A 19,734-nucleotide genomic window follows, 5' to 3' on the forward strand; every position below is an offset into this window, starting at 1 on the left:
TTGTGAATCTTTTTTTAAAATTAAACAATACAAAGCATCGAATCATTAAGGTATACACTGTAAAAAATAAAAACAATTTGTTGAGTCAGCTTAAAATAATTTGTTACCCTGCTGCCTTAAAATTTTAAGTTCAGTCAACTAAAATAAGTTCATTCAACTTGAAATGTTAAGTTGTACTAAGTAACAACTTAGATATTTGTGTTTGCTAAACTTAACAGATGGGTAAGTAACCCAGCTGCCTTAAAATTTTAAGTTGATTCAGCTCAAATATCTAAGTTGTCACTTAGTATAATTTAACATTTCAAGTTGAATAAACATTTTTTCAGTTGACTGAGCTTAAAATTTTAAGGCAGCCAGGTTACAAATTATTTTCAACAAATTGTTTTTTACAGTGTAGTTATAAAAACAAAACACCGAAAAAAACCCTTTTTAATAATTATTACTTTTTATCATTTGTTATGAATTTTTATGTCATAATTATCATTTACCAAAACGTTTTTTATATGTCAGAAAAGGTCTTCTGTACTGTTGTTATTGTAGCTATAAATTACCCTAATATTAATGTTCACTTATATAAAATACATAGTTTCATCAATATTTATTGAGTTATTGAGTTTATTTATTTATATTTAGTTATTTATTGAGTTAACTGCTGCTTGAGTAAAATCAATAAACATCTTGAGGCTGCTTCACATTGTGTACAGCCTTAAATTGTTTTTTTAATGGCTTATTGTATTAATTAATGATAGCAGTGGTATCATCTCTATAAAATAACAAGTGGCTGATACGTTTAATGGTTTTAAATATAAATATTTTTCACATTTGGTAAAAATGGTCACAGTGTAAAAGTGTAAGGTCAGTTTTGTGTCACTAGGGGTCAGTGTTTTACAATAAATGACACTGCTGTGGCTTTACTAAAATCAGCTGATCTTGCTTCACTAATAGACATACCATAGTATTGCCATGTTTTAAACATAGTTTTAGACATGTAGCATCATAATGCCATTGTATTTTTTTTAAATCACAGTGTTACCATCTGATACCATAATTGTAGTATGCTAGTACCTTTCTCCTATAAAGTCCTAATTATAATAAGGAATGATTTTTAACTAGATTTTGGCTGAATTTTGAGGAAAAGCCATATTAATTGATTCACTGATGGTAGTAAACTTGATAGCATTGTAAGTTTTTATAAGGGGTATGCATCAAAACTCAAGGTTTTGTGGTTTTTGGTGTTCTGCGATTCAGACACTCCAGCACAAATTAAACCAAGATGAGCATCTCTGCAGCTCAGAATGTGTGAAAACAATCCAGCGTACATGAGAAACTCATTCGCACAGTTCAATACTGCAGACGCACCAGAAACAGCATCAGTCGAGCCCTGCAGCTCCGCGCAGGTGAGCAAAGATCACCACACAGGTGCTGCTCGCTTTATTTACTGCTCCAGCGCAGTCTGCTGCGGCTCTGAAGAAACGTTTGTTGCTTAGCTGTTGTTTTTTCACTTTCAATAACACAAATAAGGGAAAAACTGGGGCACTTTTGGAGTTTTTTTATTCTCCTTTCTAAGCGTCTCTCTCTGTTGTTATTTCTCAAGGGTCTCAAGTGGCTGCTGTTGTCTGGAAAAGGCTTCAGATTGTGTTTGAATGATTTTATTTTCCTGGTGGCACTTTAGAAAATGATGTGCTGTGAGGACGACAGCATTATTGTGTTTTAGTCCCATCAGCCACAACATCAATAACTGATGGACCTCTGGAAGCGTCAAAACACACACACACACACATTTTATTTCACTGTTTGGATCTATCATTGACTTCTGTTGTACTTAAATTATGCTAATTAGTTAGTGATGTTTGCTAAGGCATGCATAACAATTACTAGTAGTCACATTAATCTAAGTCAGCTTTTAGAAGTTCAGTGCATGCACATCCCTGCAGTGCTTGAAGAAAACACCTGGCAACCAGCCATGACACTCTAGCAACCACCCAAACATTTGCAACCACATAGTAACACCCTAGCAACCACACAAAACACATTTGGAACCACACATGAATAGCCTAGAAACCTCCCAAACATTTGCAACGAAATAGCAAGACTCTAGCAACCACCTAAAACATTTGTCACCACATAGCAACACCCTAGTAGCCACCCACAACATTTGCAACCAGCCAAAACACAACTGCAACCACATAACAACAGCTTAGCAATGATCCAAAAGATGTGTTAAAACATTGCAACAACCTAGTAACCGACAACATTTGAAACCACATAGAAACAGCGTAGCAACCACCTGAAACATATGAAAGCTCATAAAACACCCTAGCAAACACCCAAAATAGTTGCAACCACATAGCAATAGCCTAACAACCACCCAACACATTTGTAACAGCCCAGCAACCACCCAACACATTTGTAACAACATAGCCACATAGAAATTGCTTAGCAACCACCCAAAAGATTTGAAACCACACAGCAACACCCTAGCAACCACCAAAAACATTTGTATCTATATAGCAATCGCCTAGCAACAGAACACGTTTGGGACCATATAGGAAGAGCCTAGCAACCACCCAAAAACATTTGCAACCACCCAAATCACTTGCAACCACATGGCATCACTCTAGCAACAACCCAAAATATTTGAAACCACAGAGCAACACCCAAGCAACAACCCAAACATTTAAAACCACTTGGCAACACCTAAGCAACCACCCAATTATTTGCAACCACATAGCAACACCATAGCAACCACCCAAAACAAATTTGGAACCATATAACAACAGCTTAGCAAACCCAAAACACATCTGGAAACACATAGCAACACTCTAGCAACCACCAAAACATTTGCTACCACATAGCAACACCCTAGGAACCATCAAAACATTTGAAACCACATAAAAACTGCCTAGCAACCATCCATAACACATTTGGAACCACATAGCAACACCCTAGCAACCACTCAAGCATTTACAACCACATAGCAACACCCTAGGAACCATCAAAACATTTGAAACCACATAAAACTGCCTAGCAACCACTTAAAACACTTTTGGAACCACAAAGCAACACCCTAGGAACCACCAAAACATTTGCAACCACATAGCGACTGCCTGGCAAGCACCCAAAACATATTTGGAACCACATAGCAACACCCTAGCAACCACCCAAGCATTTACAACCACATAGCAACACCCTAGGAACCATCAAAACATTTGATACCACATAAAAACTGCCTAGCAACCATCCATAACATATTTGGAACCACATAGCAACACCCTAGCAACCACCCAAGCATTTACAACCACATAGCAACACCCTAGGAACCATCAAAACATTTGATACCACATAAAAACTGCCTAGCAACCATCCATAACACATTTGGAACCACATAGCAACACCCTAGCAACCACCCAAGCATTTACAACCACATAGCAACACCCTAGGAACCATCAAAACATTTGAAACCACATAAAAACTGCCTAGCAACCACCCATAACACATTTGGAACCACATAGCAACACCCTAGTAACCACCCAAACATTTGCAATCAAATAGCAATATTCCAGCAACCACCTAAAACATCTGCAACCACCCAAAATATTTAAAACCACATAGCAACACCTTTGCAACCACCCAAAATATTTAAAACACACATAGCAACCACCTAGCAACCACCCAAAACACATTTGGAACCACATAGCAACACCCTAGTAACCACCCAAACATTTGAAACCAAATAGCAATATCCTAGTAACCACCTAAAACATCCGTAACCGCCCAAAATATTTAAAACCACATAGCAACACCTTAGCAACCACCCAAAATATTTAAAACCACATAGCAACCGCCTAGCAACCACCCAAAACACATTTGGAACCACACAGCAACACCCTAGTAACCACCCAAAAGATTTGAAACCACATAGCAACACCCTAGTAACAAACCAAACATTTAAAACCATTCAGCAACAGCCTAGCAACCACCCAAAACATTTGAAAGCACATAATAACACCTAAGCAAAAACATAGAAACACCCTAGCAACCACCCAAAACATTTGCAACCACATAGCAACAACCTAGCAACCACCCAAAACAACAATAAGCAACACCCATCTGTTTTTCCCCTCTTTTGACATCACAGAGATTCAGGATCTGTGTTCATCCTGGAGAGCGTGAGGCAGGTCATCATATGCTGCTGTTGACAGGTTTTCTGTCCTCATGTCACGCTCTGAATCGCAGTCAGTCACATCAGAAACATTCTCTCTCTCGGCTGACCAAAAATATTAAAAGCCGGCAATAAATTCCGGCAGAGGAGTTATGAGCTCTATTCAAATATGCCGTGGCCGCCTGTGACCCGCAGCTGTCTCACATCGGAGGTGATATTAGATTCTCGCCGAGATGCACGTGGGCGTCGGAGTCCGTGGCGAGACCTTCGAGAGCCGGGACGGATCCGCTCTGTCAGGCTTTATTGGTCGCCCATAAGAAACGGCCCAGAGTTGGGCTGTTGTTGATCCTTTACTCCTTTATTATGGGATCTGGAGGGATTAGTTGCGAACGTGAGGCGTGTTTCACCGCTGCAGGAGAGTCTCAGGCTCCATAATGGCTGCCGGCTCTCAGATAAGACGGACTGGCCTTTCAGCGCTGCCAAACGGGTCACCGGGGCCAAGCAAAGCTCTTCTGTTCAGAGCCAAAACGCAGCTTGACCGCTTGATTTACTGGGTCAGTTTCTGAGAGACTTCTCGTCTTGTTAAGAATAAGAGACTAGTCGAACTCATTTCAGTACAAGGACGGCGTCACAGATGTGTCAGAAAAAGGCCGGAGTGAAAAAAAGTGGCCTGATTTCAGACTGAAAGCCCTGTACAAAAGCCACAATCTGAAAAGAAAATAAATGACTGCATAACAAGTAATATGTATTAAATTAAAATAAATTTAAATAAATTATTAAAAAGTAAAATATATTAAATTAAATTATATTATTATATTTTATATATATATATATATATATTTAATTTAAAATAATAATAAATTATATATGAATGAAAAAATGGCAGTTCTTGGTTTATAATTTTAATTATTTAAATTACTACAATTTCATAAATATGCATCAATTTAAATAGTAAATCATTAATTCAAAATATAAATAAAAATATTAACTACTGCATATATTAAATTATGTATAGCTTTAAATACAAATAATATATTTTTATATTTATATAATAATAGAATATAAATTATTGGATTGGATTGATTAATTAAAAGACTGGAGTGAAAAAAGTGTCCTGATTTCAGACTAAAAGCCCTGTACAAAAGCCACAATCTGAAAAAAATAAAAAAAATAAAAAAATAAAAAATATATATATATATATATATATATATATATACATATATATATGTATATATCGCATATATATATATATATATATATATGAATCAAAATATCAATTCTTGGTTTATAATTTTAATTCTTTAAATTGCTAAAATTAAATAAAAGAATATAAATAGTAATTCACTAATTAAAAATAAAAATATAAATAAAATAATAACTATTGCATATATTAAATTATGTATAGCTATAAACACAAATAATATATTTTTTATATTTTAATACATAATAATATAAATATATATATAATATAAATTATTGAATTGGATTAAAAGGCTGGGGTGAAAAAAAGTGGCCTGATTTCAGACTGAAAGCCCTGTACAAAAGCCACAATCTGAAAAAAAAAAAAAAAGAATATAAATAGTAATTCACTAATTAAAAATAAAAATATAAATAAAATAATAACTATTGCATACATTAAATTATGTATAGCTATAAATATAAATAATATATTTTTTATATTTTAATAAATAATAATATAAATATATATATTATATAAATTATTGGATTATTGGATTGGATTAAAAGGCTGGGGTGTCCTGTTTTCACACTGAACGCCCTGTACAAAAGCCACAATCTGAAAACAAAATAAATTACATTTATTAAATAAAAAATATATATTAAAAATGATTAATTAGTAATAAATAGTAAATCATTAATTAAAAATAAAAATATAAATACAAATAATAACTATTGCATATATTAAATTATGTATAGCTATAAATACAAAAAATATATTTTTATGTTTTAATAGAAATATAAATGTTTGGATTATTTTTGGATTATTAATGTAAATTAAAATTATTTTAATTTGTATAATATTAATGTAAATTAAATTAAAATCAATTAATGAAAAGCTTATTTTATGTCATGCCAGTATTATTATTACTGGCACTTTATTGCTTTCTGACACCGTTTTTATATTTTATTCTTCCTACTGTGGTTTGGCCATATAAAAAGCTACTAACTCCTTTAAAATTGAAAAATTGTTAGAGAGAGTAATCGTGGAGGTTGTAGCGATTGATTGCATAGTGTTTGAGCTGTATAACAGAAAGGTCAAACACATGTAATGTCGTCGCAGTGAGGTGAAGTTTCTCGTACGGCTGTCGCAGCGTGCGCTTTGAGAGCGGCTCTGATTTTAATGGCTGTAAGAGCGTCTGCCCCGTTCAATTCAAAACTGACCACATGAGAAAAAAATCAATTCTCAGCGTCTCCAGAACGATACGACGGAGCATGGACTCGTGCGTTTCTAGAGATCTTTGAAACTGTGCGATTCTGAGAACTGATGCATTTTAATAAAGAGAAAACAACCGCGTTCAATTATATATAAGCGTAACGGCACGCTAGGGACCGGGCTCTCGGGACTATCTGAGTAAGATGAAACAGGTTTTGTGTTGCACAGACATTTCTGGGTCACACCTTTATGGAGCACTCTTAAAAATAAAGGTTCTTTATTGGTATCAGAGGTTCCGTAAAGAACCTTTAACATCCACAGAACTTTCAGTTCCGCAACGTGAGAAAAAATGGTTCTTCTACAGAATCCTGCCTCTTGGAAACTTTATTTTTAACAGTGAACTCGAAACCTCTCGGTTTGCAGCTCAGGATCTTCACTATTAAGCCACTGTCACTGGTTAAAGCTTGTGTGGGAGGATTTATGGGGTCACAGTATAAAATAACTAGTTTAAAACCGTCTAAAATTGAATGGTTGTGTCCTGCAGGGTTCAACTAAAGCCATACAGACATGCATTAACACAAACAAGTCAGTATATTCATTCAATAATGAATCTATAGCATGAATCAACGCAAGTTGGATATTGTTTTCCCTATAGACAGTATCTGTGGTTTCTAATTTGTGTTTGAACAGAAAATAATTTCATTCATTCATTCATTCATAAATAAATAAATAAATAAATACTGAATCAAAAATATTAGTGGAAAAGTTTAATACACTTTTCAAATTTTAGTTTGAACAGAAAATGACTTCATTTATAAATAAAATTAAATTAAAAATAAATAAATGTCAATGAAACTATATCAATAATCAAATTGTTAAGTGCACTATATCAATATCTATATCAACTATATATCTATATCAACTATATCAATAATCAAATTGTTAAGATGTGTGTTTTATACACAATATCTGTGAAAACTTACAATAGAGTTTCATAAATAAATAAATAAATAAATAAATAAATAAATAAATATAACATAATATAATATAATATAATATAATATAATATAATATAATATAATATAATATAATATAATATAATATAATATAATGAATCAAATAATAAATAAAAGTATTAGTGGAAAAGTTTCAAACTTTTGTTTGAACAGAAAATGATTTAATTCATAAATAAAATAAAAATAAAATAAAATAAAATAAAATAAAACGTCTATATAATGAATCATGATATAATAAATCAAATAATGAATCCAAAATATTAGTAAAAAGGTTTAATACGGTTTTCAAATTTTTGTTTAAACAGAAAATGACTTCATTTATAAACAAAATAAAATAAAATAAATGTCAATGAAACTATATCACTAATCAAATTAAGTACACTGACGTGTGTTTTATACACAATATCTGTGAAAACTTACAATAGAGTTTTCAAGATTGCGTTTCATAAACAAACAAATAAATAAATAAATAAATATAATATAAAATAATATAATGAATCAAATAATAAATCAATTATGTTACAGTAAATAATTTATTTTATTCATAAATAAATAAATAAATACTATCGCACATATATATAATAAATCACGATATAATGAACCAAATAATGAATAAAAAATATTAGTGGAAAAGTTTAATACAGTTTTCAAATTTTAGTTTGAACAGAAAATGATTTAATTCATAAAAAAATAAAATAAAATAAAATAAAATAAAATAAATTAAGTATGTCTATGTAATGAATCATGATATAATAAATCAAATAATGAATCCAAAATATTAGTGGAAAAGTTTAATACGGTTTTCAAGTTTTTGTTTAAACAGAAAATGACTTCATTTATAAATAAAATAAAATAAAATAAAATAAATGTCAATGAAACTATATCACTAATCAAATTAAGTACACTGATGTGTGTTTTATACACAATATCTGTGAAAACTTACAATAGAGTTTTCAAGATTGTGTTTCATAAACAAACAAACAAACAAACAAACAAAAACAAACAAACAAAAAAACAAATAAATAAATATAATGAATCAAATAGTAAATAAAAAATATTAGTGGAAAAGTTTAATGCAGTTTTCTAAATTATGTTACAGTAAATAATTTAATTTATTCATAAATAAATAAATAAATAATATTGCACACATATATAATAAATCATGATATGATAAATCAAATAATGAATATAAAAATATTAGTGGAAAATTTTAATAAGGTTTTCAAATTTTAGTTTGAACAGAAAATGACTTCATTTGTAAATAAAATAAAATATAAAACATTTAAATAAATAAATACATCTTTATTTCAAGACAAGTTTTCAAGATTGTGTTTTACAAATAAATAATCATAATATAATGAATCAAATATTAAAAAAAAAATATATTAGTGAGTAATATTAGTAATATTAGTGAAAAGTTTAATACGGTTTTTAAATTTTTGTTTGAACAGAAAATTCATAAATAAAATAAAATAAATAATTAAATACAAAAAAACAAAAAAACAAATGTCAATGAAACTATATAATAAACCAAGATCGGTGAAAAGTTTCAATAGAGTTAAGAGTGTGTTTGATAAATAAATGAATAAATAATTAAATAAATAAATAAATATAATGATATACGATATAACGAATCAAACAATGGATCAAAAATATTATTGAAAATTTTTTCAAATCTAAAGAAACAAATGTCAATGAAACTATAGAATAAATCAAAATGTTAACCTGCGTGTGTATTTTTATACACAATATCTGTAAAAAACGTAAAATAAATAAATAAATGTTAAGTACGCGTTTTTTTCTGGACAATATTTGTGGAAAACTACAATAGAGTTTTCAAGATTAAATCATTGTAGAACCAAAAATGACTTTAATTTATTCATTAATAAAAAATAAAAAATAGGCAACTACATAATAATAAATCTGTATATCTTGAACCAGCATATGTTAAGTAAGTAATTCATATATATTAAAATATAGGAGTTTCATTGTTTCATCCATTTAATGTTTCATTTAAATTGTAAGAATCATAATGTTACACGTCAAGCATTTCAAACAACCTTTCAAACGCGTCTCACCTTGCGCGTTGCGACTGAACGGGGCGCGCTCGTCCATGTAGCGCCACAAGGGGGGTTACGAGCACTGTGCGTTCCTCCCATCTCTCTCTCTCTCTCTCTTTCTCTCTCGCAGCTTGAGGGAGGCTGAGCAGAAGCAGGCTGGCGGATCCTCGCACTCGGTCTGCAGTCAGTCTGATGCGCTGCGCTGCGCAATAACCCAGCAGAACCACCTGTGCGGCTCCGCTGCTCCACCTCACGGAATACCCGCGCGCGTTCCCAGGATCCGTTAAGCTCCGGTGATGCTCCTCTCGCCCGGTGGGAATGTTTGAATGAGGACGAACAAGCCCGCTTTTATGTGATTGCATTTGTGCGCCTTTTCGTGGAGTATCGCAACATGGACTAATTGTATTATCCACCATGGGATTATTGCAGTTGTTTGTTGGATTATTTTACGCGGCAGCAGGTAGGCAGAGATATCGCCATCAATTCTTAAAGATTAGGAGTGCAGGTGGCTGTTATCAGTTATTTCTCAATAGCTGGTCATGCATTCATCTCCATGCAGCTGTCCAAGTCAGTAATCACAGATACAGAGGTGTACTCCGTGCTATCACCACTGTTCTTCTTATATTATGGCTGTTATAATGAAAGCAACTAAGCTATGAAAAACATGCATTTTATATTGTTTAAAAATATGTTTTAATAAAATTACATTATAATAGCCATGCAGTAGTAACCCAATGCTGTTTTACATTTTATAATCATTGAAATTTTATAACACCACTATTTTTATGTATTGTAAATAAATGACTTAAATACATTAAACATGTAATTAGGCTACAGGGTTCCCACGCTCACAAATCTTGGAAATATCAATTGATCTCCAGGCCTGGAAAAGTCAATGAAAGTCATGAAAACGTATGCTTGTTTTTAAAACATCCCTATATGCTGTAATAAACTACAAATTGCAAAGTGTTGTAAATGCATTGGTCTGAAGGTGCGTGTGTGAACCCTGAACCCATGTACTTACTGGTGTGAAATCTTCTTTGTTTTAACGGCTTACCTTGTGATTGTGTTGAAGTCGCTGCGTTCGGAGTGGATCCGGCGGTCCGGATCAGCGTTTTCCAAGAGTTCAGTCCTGGAGAAGGGTTTTCCGGCGTGACACAGGTGCAAGGTTTCCATGATGACACGAGAGCGTTCCTCTTCCAAGGTAAAACTATGGAGATCACAAACAAAGAGAAAATTGATTTTAGTATTGACAGTGTGAGGTTTCCCAAATTTGGTTGGAATATGTTCTTTCTGGGATTGCGTTTGTGTGTATTATGAATCAACACATGTTAGGTAAGCTGGATATTTTTGCCTGGAAAATATCTGCATGCATGTTTCTTCTTAGATGATTAAGTTGATTGTTCTCTTTTGTGCTCTGACAGAATGCATGCATTTCAATTGCAATGCAAATGTGCTGTTTTTACCTTCATGTTGTGTTCTGGTCATTTTGACCTGGAGAGGATTTTCTTTTTCCTGAAAATGCTTTTTAGTGCTATCACATTGCACTAAAACTTACTGACTTTGCTCACACATGGTATAACAACTATCCATCCCAAATAATGTTCATTTTGGACTTTTTTGAGGAGTTTTTCCCACCTTGTTACACTCAAAAATTATTGGCCTACATAAAACTGCTTGTAAATCTCTCATTATCCTATATTATCACCAAATATTGGATTCAATCTCTCATGCGCAGGTTTTGTATTTCTTTCTGAAACTGATTGTCTGATCTGAGCTTATGCATTGCAGTTTGTAAGTAAAAAAGCATTATTTGTGAATAATTTGGGCAATGTTCGCTTAAAAACTGAGGATTTAGCCCTTGAATTCAATCTTATTGGATCTTCTTGGATTCAATCTTTTTATCAACTTGTTTTCCTTCAATTAGCACAGATTTTGTGTTTGTTTTTGTAACTTGTAACCCTTTGATTGACTGATACCTCTCTGTCCCTGTGTTGAGAGAAATTGGGAAATTTTTTATTTCACTCTTGGTGTGAAAGAACCTTTACAGTTGCCAAAAATAACAAAATGTGACACAAAAATAATGTAATGCATTACTTTACATAAAAAGTAACTAATGCAATTAATTACTTTTTTATAGAGTAACACAATATTGTAATGCATTACTTTTAAAAGTAACTTTCCCCAATACTGGTCATACATTGTAAAAAACAAAAAACACAATTTGTTGAGTCAGCTTAAAATAATTTGTTACCCTGCTGCCTTAAATTTTCAATAAACTCAAATAAGTTTAGTCAACTGCCTTAAAATTTTAAGTTGAATCAACTCAAATATCTAAGTTGTCACTTAGTATAACTTAATATTTCAAGTTGAATAAACTTTTTTTATTTTTGGGTTGACTGAACTTTTAAGGTAGCCGGGTAACAAATTATTTTAAGTTGACTCAACAAATAGTTTTTTTACAGTGGCATCAGTGATTGTTTCAATTATCACAGGTTTTGTATTTATTTTTGGAAATGATTGACTGATCTGAGCTTATGCATCGCAGTTTTTAAGTAAAAAGCATTATTTGTAGATAATTTTGGCAATGTTCCCTCAAAAACTAAGGATTTGGCCCTTTAATCTTCACTGTAAAAACAAAAAAGCACAATTTGTTGAGTCAACTTCAAATAATTTGTTACCCTGCTGCCTTAAAACTGTAAGTTCAGTCAACTCAAAAAAAGTTTATTCAACTTGAAATGTTAAATTATACTAAGTGACAACTTAGATATTTGAGTTGAATCAACTTAAAATTTTAAGGCAGCTGGGTTACTTACCCATCTGTTAGTTTAGCAAACACAAATATCTAAGTTGTTACTTAGTACAACTTAACATTTCAAGTTAAATAAACTTATTTTAGTTGACTGAACTTAAAATTTTAAGGCAGCAGGGTAACAAATTATTTTAAGCTGACTCAACAAATTGTTTTTATTTTTTACAATGTGCCTTAAAATTTTAAGTTCAGTCAACTCAAATAAGTTTAGTCAACTTGAAATATTAGGTTTACTAAGTGACAACTTAGATATTTGAGTTGACTCAAAAATTTTGGTTTGTTAAACTTAAAAACTGGGCTTGTTACCCAACTGCCTTAAAGATTTAAGTTCAATCAACTCAAATATCTAAGTTGTCACTTAGAACAACTTAACATTTCAGGTTGAATAAACTTTTTTGGGTTGACTGAACCTAAAATTTTAAGGCAGCTGGGTAACAAATTATTTTAAGCTGACTCATCCAAGTTGTTCTTGGATTTAATCTTCTTATCAACATATTTTCTTTCAGTTAGCACAGGTTTTGTATTTGTTTTTGGAACTGGTGGATTGTAGGCAAGTAACATGAGCTATGTAATCAGATTACTTTTTAAAGTAACTAGTAACTCATTACTTTTAAATTAGGTGTCATTAGGGCTGTCAACGATTAATCGCGATTAATCGCATACAAAATAAAAGTTTAAGTCTGCCTAATATATGTGTGTGTACTGTGTGCAATTATTATGTATATATAAATACACACAAATTAATGTGTGTATATATATATGAGAAATATGTTATTAATATACAAAATGATTTTATTTATATATAATATAAATTATATAAAAATTATAATAAATACATATGCTTGTAAATATTTCTTAAATATATACATGAATGTGTTTGTATTTATATATGCATAATAATTATACACAGTACACACACATATATTAGGCAAACTCAAACTTTTATTTTGTATGCGATTAATCGCAATTAATCGTTGACAGCCCTAGGTGTCATTGATTGTTTCAAATAACAGGTTATGTATTTATTTTTGGAGCTGATTTGAGCTCATGCATCACAGTTTTTGAGTGAAAAAAGCATTATTTGTGGATAATTTTTGGCAATGTTCACTCAGAAACTGAGGATTTGGCCTTGAATTCAAGCTTCTTATTTGTGTTTTTGGAACTGGTTAATGTTGCAGTGTTGGGGGTAATGCATTACAAGTAACGCAAGTTACGTAATCACATTACTTTTTAGTAACTAGTAACAACTAACTAGTAACGTAATGCATTACTGTTAAATTTACAACAATATATATATATATATAGTTACTTTCTCATTGATTCACTGATACCTCACTTTTGGCCTTTACAGTTGCCAAAAAATATAACTTTTGTGTTTTGTCATTAAAAAAAAATAAGCAAGTCCAGTGCAGGTCACAAAAAGTAATGTGAAAAGTAACTTTCCATAAAAAGTAACTAAGTAATGCAATTAGTTACTTTTTTAAATGGAGTAATGCAATATTGTAACACATTACTTTTATAAGTAACTTTCCCCAACACTGACTGATTGTTTTAATTAGTACAAGTTCTGTATTTACTTTTGGAACTGACTGGTTGATCTGAGCTTATGCATTACAGTTTTTGAGTTTAAAAAAGCATGTGTGGATAAACTTGGCAACATTCACTCAAAAACTGAGGATTTGGCACTTGAATTCAAACTAATTACAAATTACAAGTAACATGAGTTATGTAAGGAGATTACTTTTTTAAAGTAACTAGTAAAGTAACACATTACTTTTAAATTTAAAACAAAATATTGGAGTTACTTTCTCATTGATTGACTGATATCTCTCTAGTCCTGTGTTGAGAAAAATTAGTAACTTTTGGTCCAGGTGACAAAATGTATCGCAAAAGTAACACAACGGATTACTTTCCAAAAAAAAGTAACTAAGTAATGCAATTAGTTACTTTTTTAAATGGAGTAACACAATTGCAATGCATTACTTTTAAAAGTAACTTTCCACAATACTGATCATAGGTGTCATTGATTGTTTAAATTAACACAGGTTATATGTTTATTTTTGAAGCTGAGCTCATGCATCACAGTTTTTGAGTGAAAAAAGCATTATTTGTGGATAATTTTGTCAACGTTCACCTAAAACTGAGCATTTGGTCCTTGAATTCAAGCTTCTTATTCAATCAACATTGTTTTTTTTTTTTCAGTTAGCACAGATTTTGTGTTTTTGGAACTGGTTGATTGTAGGCAGTGTTGGGGGTAATGCATTACAAGTAACCCAAGTTATGTAATCAGATTACTTTTTAGTAACTAGTAATGTAATGCATTACTGTTAAATTGACCTCACTTTTGGTGTGAAAGGGCCTTTACAGTTGCCAAAAATATAACTTTAGTGACAAATAAGCAAGTCCAGTCCAGGTGACTGTAATGCAAAAGTAATGCAATGGATTACTTTCCATAAAAAGTAACTAGGTAACACAATTAGTTACTTTTTCAAATTGATTGATTGCAGCAGTTATCACAGGTTCTGTATTTATTTTTGGAACTGATTGGCTGATCTGAGCTCATGCATCACAGTTTATGAGGGAAAAAACATTATTTGCAGATCATTTTGGCAACGTTCGCTCAAAAAATGAAGTGCATGAGCTCGGATCAACCAATCTGTTCTAAAAGTAAATACAAAACCTGTGCTAATTAAAGTTGTTAAGAAAATTGAATCTAATATTTAGTTATTTAAGTAAATTTACATCATGAAAGATTTACAAGCTATTTTCCTGTCGGCTGGCCACACCTAACAGGGAAAAGGATTTTCAGGATATATTTAACATGTACATTCACAAGCCACCCCAAATATGCAAACAACACAACGGCTCTAAACAGCTGCACAAGTGCTGAACTGTGTCTAACGTTTGCTGTTTGTTTTGCATCTGGTCTCTGTGGGATGAATGGACCCTCATGGGGCCCCTGACAATTGAGAGGCTCTCTGGAAACAAAGGGCTGTGGCTCTTCATGGAAACAGACGCTGGAGAATAATGGGACGCATAATGAGATTAGTCCTCAGACGATTTGCAGATCTGTGTTAAAGCGGTGCGCACAGTTCATCTCCAGCGAATTCTGCTGTTGACAAATAATGACCTATTTGGGAAGCGCGCTATGATGCAACAAGTAGCAAGGTTGGGATGCTGAAAGCGTCACGGTTCGGAGTTGTGCTGTGTGATATGTGCTGGCACTGCACTTGCTGTTCAGGGAAATAAAAGTTGAAGGAAACCATGCGCTGCGACTGCGCCGTCGTGCAACTTTCAGCTGCTTTACATGGTGAAATTTGCAGTTATGCAATGAGAGTTTTCATTCACTCATAATGACCTTGCAGCTTGTTTAAAGGCTTGACACTTTCTTTAAATATACTGAAACTTTTTTCTTGCGGAAAGACTCAGCATCTTTAGTGAGGAGTGTAATTTATGCACCACTAGTGGAACTAATGGAAAGTGCAAAGACTGGTCAGAATGCAGTTCCATTTGCTGCCACTAGTTGCACTGAAATCACACATTTCACCTTTAAATCTTTCTTGGAAGTCAAGATGAAATCAGAACTTCATGTCTTAATCAGTGTTCCCGATCTTACGGTGAATGTCTCATTGGTGCATGTTATTATAAAACAATGTTCTTACTATTTAGTATGATTTTTCAATGGTCCAATCAGTTCCTCATTCTTAAAATCAAGATTTTCTTTTCAGTAATGCAATAAGACTTTTCCCCCCTCATAATGACCCTGCAGTTTGACAATTTAATATATTTAATCAGAAAAAGTGACAGATGCTCTAAAAGTACAGTAAAGTGTGATTTATTCACAAATAGTGGCACCAAACAAAAAATGCAAAAAACAGACAGAATGCTACTCCATTTGCTGACACTAGCTGCACTGAAATCACACATTTTGACTTTAATTAATTCAGAAATCAAAACAGGGTTATTATAGGTAACTAAAAAAACAATAACAAAACTCTAAATAAATTTAAAATGAAACAAAATAAAATATTTAAAAAACCTAATCTTATTTTATGTCAGATATTTTTCAAAACATTTCTCATTTTCATTCAGTTCAACTTGATGTATTAAAATAACTAAAATTTAAATTAAAATAGAAATTATATATTTTTTTATATTTAGGATTTAGACATATAAAACAACAAAAACTAAATAAATCGACCAAAACACACAATGTAAGTACTAAAACTAAAACTAAAATTAACATTAATGCAAAAAATATAAAAATAACTAATTCAAAATATTAACAAAAACCATAATAGTATCTCAGTGATACTAAAATGACACTGAATCAAGATCAACACTATTTACTGTCTTAATGATTCTGGTCTTATTGTAAATGTTTTATCAGTGCACATTATTATAGAATATTCTCAATAATATTTTATTAAAATAATATCTTATGATTTAATATTGCAACATTTTTTTATGGATAAAATGGATAAAATCACTTTCCGTTCTGTTTTTACTCAGATATGTGTCACATTGCAGAAGTGAAGTGCGAACATGTTTCACTTTAAGTCACACGGCAGTTCACATTCAATTCAGATCAGAATTCACGTTCTGTCAAACTTAATTTTATCCATGAGGAATGGAAGAAATCTATAATCAGTGGATCTAGAGTCACATATGTGAATTAAGATTTTAATTGAATGTGAATCGCTGTTCTTGGCTTAGATCTTCTCATTTTAGATTTTCTTCCATTCCTCATGGATAAAATAAAGTTTCCCTCATATATGCATCAAATGCATTCTGAATATGTTTTCACTTTAAGTTCACACATCAATTCACATTCAATTCAGATCTGAATTTACATTTGTGACTTTAGATTCTCTGATTATAGATTTCTTAACATTTTTACCATCTAATCAATTCCTCATGGATAAAATAAAGAACTATTACAAAAGTAAAATACATTGCGAACAAGTTTTCACTTTGAGTCGCACAGCGATTCACATTCAATTAAAATCTTAATTCACATATGTGACTCTAGATCCACTGATTATAGATTTCTTCCATTCCTCATGGATAAAATTAAGTTTCCCTCATGCATCAAATGGGTTGCGAATATGTTTTCACTTTAAATTACACATCAATTCACATTTAATTTAGATTTGAATTCACATTCATGGCTCTAGACCTTCTCATTATAGATTTCTTAACAATGTGACACATATCCAATCAATTCCTCATGGATAAAATAAAGTTGCCCTCAGATATGTCATATTAAAGAAGTAAAATGCATTCCGAATAAGTTTTCACTTTGAGTCACTTAGCAATTCACATTCAATTCAGATCTGAATTCACATATTTGACTCTAGACCCTCTAATTTTATCTTTTATTTAATAAATTTCTCATGGATAAAATCAAGTTTCCCTCATATATATGTCAGATTACGAAAGTAATGTGTTTGAGTTGCACAGCAATTCACATTCAGTTCAGATCTGAATTCACTTTAAGTCACTTTCCTTTAGATTTCTTCCATTCCTCATGGATAAAATTAAGCTTCCCTCAGATTTGCATCAAATGCATCAGATTATGAAAGTAAAATGTGTTGCGAGCATGTTTTCACTTTGAGTCGCACAGCAATTCACATTCAATTCAGATCTGAATTCACATTTTGACTCTAGATCCTCTAATTTTAGATGTCTTTTATTTAATAAATTTCTCATGGATAAAATCAAGTTTCCCTCTTATATATGTCAGATTATAAAAGTAATGTGTTTGAGTTGCACAGCAATTCACATTCAATTCAGATCTGAATTCACATTCTTGACATTAGATCCTCTGATTTTAGATTTCTTAATATTTTTACCATCTAATCAATTTGTCATGGATAAAAACATATTTCCCAAGTAAAATGTGTTGTGAACATGTTTTCACTTTAAGTTACTCATCAGTTCACATTCAATTCAGATTTGAATTCACATTTCTGACTCTAGATTTTCTGATTTTAGATTTCTTCATCAAATTAATTTTCACCATCTAATCAATTCCACATGAGTAAAATCATGTTGCCTCAGTTATGTGTTACATTACAAAAGTAAAATGTGTTGCATAAAATTTTTCACCTTGAGTCACACAGCAGTTTACATTCAATTCAGGTTTGAATTCACGTTTTTGACTCTAGATCCTCTAATTTTTGATGTAAAAAAAAATTGTGTCTAATTTGTGATGGATATAATCAAGTTTCCTTCAAATATGTCATATTACAAATGTTGTGAACAAGTTTTAACTTCGAGTCACACAGCAATTCACATTTAATTTAGATCTGAATTCTCATTCTTGACTCTAGATCCTCTGATTATTGATTTCTTAACATTTTCACCATCCAATCAGTTCCTCATAGATAATATCAAGTTTCCCTCATATCTGTCACATTATGAAAGTAAAATGTGTTGCATGTTTTCACTTTTAGTCGCTCAGCAATTCACATTCAATTCAGATCTGAATTCACATTCTTGACATTAGATCCTCTGATTATAGATTTCTTAATATTTTTACCATCTGATCAATTTGTCATGGATAAAATCATATTTCCCAAGTAAAATGTGTTGCGAGCATGTTTTCACTTTGAGTCGCACAGCAATTCACATTCAGTTCAGATCTGAATTCACATTCTTGACTTTAGATCCTCTGATTATACATTTCTTAATATTCTTACCTTCTAATCAACTTCTCATGCATAAAATCATGTTTCTCAAGAAAAATGCACTGCGAACATGTTTTCACTTTAAGTTACACTTCAATTCACATTCAATTCAGATTTGAATTCACATTTGTGACTCTAGATTCTCTGATTTTAGATTTCATTTTCACCATCTAATCAATTCCACATGAGTAAAATCATGTTTGCCTCAGTTATGTGTTACATTACAAAAGTAAAATATGTTGCAAACAAGTTTTCACCTTGAGTCGCACAGCAATTTACATTCAGTTCAGATTTGGATTCACATTTTTGACTCTAGATCCTCTAATTTTTGATGTCTTCTATCCAATCAATTCCACATGGATATAATCAAGTTTCCTTCAAATATGTCATATTACAAACGTAAATGTGTTTTGCAAACAAATTTTAACTCTGAGTCAGACTGCAATCCACATTTAATTTAGATCTGAATTCACATTCTTGACTCTAGATCCTCTGATTATAGATTTCTTAACATTTTCATCATCCAATCAGTTCCTCATAGATAAAATCAAGTTTCCCTCTGTCACATTACGAAAGTAAAATGTGTTGCGAACATTTTTT

General features: G+C 31.7%; 1 protein-coding gene across 1 annotated transcript in view; it reads left to right on the forward strand.

The window, feature by feature from the left end:
- The first annotated feature begins 9,769 nt into the window (after nt 1-9,769).
- Nucleotides 9,770-19,734, forward strand: part of nell2a (neural EGFL like 2a) — a 173,973-nt gene continuing 164,008 nt past the window's right edge. The window contains exons 1-2 of the mRNA XM_051099295.1: nt 9,770-10,090; nt 10,706-10,834. Of these exons, the coding sequence (XP_050955252.1) occupies nt 10,045-10,090; nt 10,706-10,834 (175 nt within the window). The 5' untranslated portion in view covers nt 9,770-10,044. The remainder of the gene's footprint in view (nt 10,091-10,705; nt 10,835-19,734) is intronic.

This window comes from Labeo rohita, chromosome 25 (genome assembly GCF_022985175.1).
Source record: "Labeo rohita strain BAU-BD-2019 chromosome 25, IGBB_LRoh.1.0, whole genome shotgun sequence".
NCBI classification, from domain to species: Eukaryota; Metazoa; Chordata; class Actinopteri; order Cypriniformes; family Cyprinidae; genus Labeo; species Labeo rohita.